General features: G+C 41.2%; 1 protein-coding gene across 4 annotated transcripts; it reads right to left on the bottom strand.

Moving 5' to 3' along the window:
• Positions 1–212: 212 nt before the first annotated feature.
• Positions 213–3,589, bottom strand: LOC119301223. Of its 4 annotated transcripts, XR_005146972.1 has the most exons (6): positions 3,119–3,589; positions 2,948–3,034; positions 2,588–2,669; positions 2,371–2,521; positions 1,511–1,571; positions 213–643 (listed from the first exon to the last, which is right to left on the bottom strand). XR_005146972.1 is itself a non-coding variant. In XM_037578157.1 (5 exons), exons 1-5 carry the CDS (start codon positions 3,209–3,211, stop codon positions 636–638), a joined length of 387 nt encoding a protein of 128 aa, XP_037434054.1. In that variant the 5' UTR covers positions 3,212–3,589; the 3' UTR covers positions 213–635. The 4 variants fall into 4 exon arrangements, 2 of the variants coding, with proteins under 2 accessions (XP_037434054.1, XP_037434055.1); XR_005146971.1 differs by having other exon boundaries at positions 2,371–2,669; XM_037578157.1 differs by lacking the exon at positions 2,588–2,669 and having other exon boundaries at positions 2,371–2,508.
• Between the last annotated feature and the right edge of the window lie 958 nt (positions 3,590–4,547).

The raw sequence follows: 4,547 nt of genomic DNA, 5'->3' as shown, positions 1-4,547 counted from the left end.
CAAAGGTCTACAACAACATATACACATGCGTTGGTAAACGACGCGAATAAGCGTTGCAAGATGGCAACGTATTTAGTAGGAGCTTAACAACAGTTCATATGCGTTGCTGGCCACGCTGCACAAAAGGATATTCAAATGGATATAACATGTATTTTATATATAGCCATTGATAATGATAAGGTCGATGGGGATAGTACATAGGAGGCACAATATATGAAAAAGGTCTAATATATTCAATTTCATCTATTGCATTACAAAGAACATGATCCAAAGATTACAATACTAGCCCAATTCTGGATCTTTTCAATCATTTTCTCAACTATTCGAAATTAGAACTTTTGAAACATTGACACTGGAAATGATATCCTAAAACATAACATAAGACTATCCAACAGCAACACCATTCTCGACCTTGCAATCATATGATAAGACCATATAGCAGCAACACCATTCTCGACCTTGCAATCAGATGATAAAACTATCCAGCAGCAACACCATTCTCGACCTTGCAATCAGATGATCAAACTATCTAGCAGCAACACCATTCTCGACCTTGCAATCAGATGATAAGAGTATCCTATAGCACCATTCTGGACCGTGCAATCAACGTCTAAGCCATGCATCGTCAAAATATCTTATGAATCTACAAAAATAAAGAAATGAGATCAGTAACTTACAGTAGAAAAAAAGGTTAATAGAGCAGCAAAATTTAGAAGAGCAACAAACAAAGGTTGAAGGCCATGCAATAATTAATCCAGCTGCATGGCCAATAATTTTTAACATTTTTAGTGGTCGTATCAACTGGTCAGATTTTGCTAATGTAGCACCAACTCTACATGTACATCTCTACGGAAGAAAAACTACAATTCATTAGTTTTTTAACCACAAAAAAACTACATATCTAATTGATATCGAATAAACTTATGTGACTAATCGGCGATAGCATGAGTGAATATGGTGCGATATATTCGCAAAACCCAGACTAGTTAGATTTGGAAAGTATCACGCATCTGTAGCTGAAAGTAGATATTAGCGTACTAAGCTAACTCACCTCATTCCATAATTAATTTTCATCATGTCGATAGAAATAGTGTTTTATAGGAAGCGAGGGAATGTAATTTACACACACAGTATTTGATGAATTGTTTTACTTAATCTAGTTGTAACGAGTCATATCTCGCAGAAGCAGTATGAGAATTTCACATGCAAGAAAAGTTTTCTTTTTGTACAAATTAGGTGGGAAAAAATATAGGTATATGGTAGATAAGAAATAATATTCAGGATGGCAATTAGTAGTCCAATTTCTCTTTGTGGTGGTAGAACTACAGTTACAAACTACATCATAAAAATTCCTATCTGGCACTAGTGATCTTCCATGTTTAAGTGCCAAGAATATTGACATGGAACCAGTGGTGGTGCTAGGATTTACAGGCTGTGATTTCAAAGCTATATTATTCCAATTATACATTCACGTACTACACTTAAATGTAGTAAAATACAAGCGGCAAACCTGAACCATGTTTTGTCCTTTGACGCCAGAGTCCACAGTCACCGCGTAATGTCATCACTACCTGAAACAATCCAGTTTCTGTAACTTGAAGATACAACATATGTATTGGTAATTTAGAAGACCACAAAACAATATTTTGAATGTATGTATACTGACATTAAATTTTCTCCATAGACAAACAATGATCTCCATAAGCCAATACCATGGTCAGAATGGAGAAGTCAACAGAAAATCGTTACTCACACAAAGTCTCTAGACCAAAGGTTACTCTGAATTTGAACTCTCTCAAGATAATCTAAAATACTGATAAATTGATGCATTTTGGTATTGCCAATATATTTAATTAATAGATAAACTTTGTCAAGTGAGATGGTTCAGTGTTTGCAGTAAAAGATCACTGTCAAAATTGGAAGCTACTTTTTCAACAGTGATTAGTTTTTTCAACGAAAAATTGCTGGAAACTTGAATACTGCATAGTCAGTTCCATACATGTACATGCATCTAACTTTTCCTACTTGGCTGAACAACTATACTAGTACGAAATTAATAGCTGCAACTACGACTAGTAATATCCATATAACTTATAGCTGCCGCATATTGCATTGTATTGTAGGAATATGGCTAAGACCATATCAAGAAGTATAAATCAATAGAGATACGAGAAACACAAACCCATAAAGATTCGCCAAAAACTACAGTAAATGCCAACCACTAATCATTGACGCGTTAATGTGGCATTAGAAATACAAACGGACATATCAGCCTAGGTGACTGAGCTATGGTATTGGATTGGATGGGATGGGGCAGATGGCTTAGATGACCGTACTGCACTACAAACCATCACTGTGGAGCGGCCATACCACTTCTGTACATCTCGCAGCCGTCGCGCCACCGTTGTGCATATGGGCGCCGCACCGCTGTTGTGCATCTGGGAACTGCAACCAAACCTCCGCTTTTTTGGCCCATCGAGTAGCCCCCTGCCCCTGCGCTATTGACATCTGATCCAAATTCCTATCAAACAACAAGAGGTAAACACAGTGGTATTTATCTAAATTAATCAAGACAACTAGTAACAACCAGCACATGGAGATCTAGATAGGAAACTGAGAGAAGCAAGCCTGACTTTGCACCATCCAGGTTCAGCCAAAGTAATACCAACCTGCACATTGAGATCTAGATAGGATCATAGGAGTACAAAGGAAAAGCTATATTTTGGCTGAACCTAGATGGTGCAAAGAAAGGCGCAACTCAAATGAAGTCCTGGAAATCTCACCACGCATTCCGAACATGACACCAACCAAACTACATGACCGTGGACAGTTCTGGCAGTACTGAATTCTTATTGACTTCTCATAACTGAACTATGATTAGCTGGAAAAGGAAGAAAAAAATGTTCGTAAACTGAAGAAGTATATACCATCTTGCAGAGCCACTTACTTTGCTTAGCATTCTTCTAGCAGAGTAGATGCTGCCTCCCGGCGCAGCGACGCATGACCTTCCCCATCCCCGGCGAATCTCGGACACCTTCGCGCACACACCAGAGAAGGAATTAAGAACGCCCAAGGCAACAAAGTCAAATAGAAAACCCAGAAGAAGGGGAGAAGAAACCTTGTGCGTCTTCCTCTTGTAGTCGTTCCCTGTGGTGACTATCAAAATGGAGCGCGGGGAGCGGGGCTTCCAGGGAGAGCGCGAGGTGGACATGGCCAGCGGCACCGTGACAATTTCTTGTCCAGCCGTGATCTACATACCAGGTGAGGGAACCCTCATACCCAAGGATCAAGTGGGGAAACCTAGATGTGCGCCAAGCCAACGGCGGCGCAGGGAAATCAGGTGAGAACGATGGAGGATTTGTGGCGGCGGCGGTGGATCAGGTGAGATCGATTGAGGATTTGTGGTGGCGGCCCGAAGTGAGATTTTTTTTAGGGAGGTCTGCAAGGAGATAAAGTTGTCTCGCCCCCCTTTTTTCCACAAGTTTGGCCGTGTGATGTGGAGAAGTATAGACAATCAAGGAAGAAGTGGATAGAGGGAGGAGATTAACGATTTGTGGGGAGGTGGGGGACGTTGAGTCCATGGCCTGCCAACGCATATATCATCTCCGTTGCTAAATATGTGTTGGTGTAGGGGGTTTCTCTTGTAGTGTGCTAGTCAGTTCATCCGCCACTGGTTTTAGTGCAGCCTCAGCATCCTCTGCTTGTTTGATTAAAGCGGAATTTTCAGTGGCCCAATCCGCCCGCTTCTTCTTGAAGCTCTCCTTAAGTTGTTCCATGATGCTTAAAGCATTGGCTAATTCCTCTTTTGCTTTGGAGGTTTCAGCTTGTTGGGTTTTCAGGTTTTCTTGGAGATTGGCAACTTGGCTTTCTTTCGTCTTCAGCTCCGCCTGCATGCAGACAGTTATATGCTTCAACAAAATGGTACAAGAATTGAAGTACCAACCACATAACAAGTTATGCACTTAGCACTTGGGGGCTAATGCATATTCGACCTTCATCTTTCAATTGCTTACAAAGTCCCAAGATCAATACAAGTATTCAACTTGGCACTTGGGGGCTAATGGCTATTTGCTCGTATATATATTCTGATGCGGCAATCTCAGTTACTTAAAGTACCGGTTTAACTACGCTAAGTTGAACCGGCCCTTGGGGGCTACATCGGCGAATTTCAAAGTATTAAGATTTATGTTAGTAAGTCCCGGTTTGAAAGAAGATTACAAACCGGCCCTTGGGGGCTAGGAGAGTCAGCAAGTATTGAAGCGTACAAGCAGGAAAGAGCATATGGAAGTTACCTCGTATTTATCCTTCATCATATTAACCAGACTGGCTTCATAGTCACGGCTGGTATACAGCCGGTTCAGGTAGCCGGAATGGATATCTTGGGCGTTCAGAGCAGCGTAAGTTGCCAGATCAGCATTCCACTTGCCTTTACCAAAGGCAGCAAATTCTTCCTTGGCAGAATGTTTGGACAAAGCAACAGGATTGCTTGGCTCGGTATGGCCAGTGCCAGTGATGATAACCTCATCCTCCTGAGTATCGCCGGTTTG

The sequence above is a fragment of the Triticum dicoccoides genome, chromosome 5A, assembly GCF_002162155.2.
Source record: "Triticum dicoccoides isolate Atlit2015 ecotype Zavitan chromosome 5A, WEW_v2.0, whole genome shotgun sequence".
Classification (NCBI taxonomy): Eukaryota; Viridiplantae; Streptophyta; class Magnoliopsida; order Poales; family Poaceae; genus Triticum; species Triticum dicoccoides.
The sequence above is the reverse complement of the archived record's forward strand: the minus strand, read 5'-3'. Positions and strand labels throughout refer to the sequence as shown.

Coding starts and splice junctions, on each gene's coding strand:
- LOC119301223 (XM_037578157.1), bottom strand. CDS start 3,211: ATGTCCACCTCGCGCTCTCCCTGGAAGCCCCGCTCCCCGCGCTCCATT. Junction 3,035..3,118: donor ACAAGAGGAAGACGCACAAG/GTTTCTTCTCCC, acceptor GTGTGCGCGAAG/GTGTCCGAGATTCGCCGGGG. Junction 2,509..2,947: donor CTAGAAGAATGCTAAGCAAA/GTAAGTGGCTCT, acceptor AATTTGGATCAG/ATGTCAATAGCGCAGGGGCA.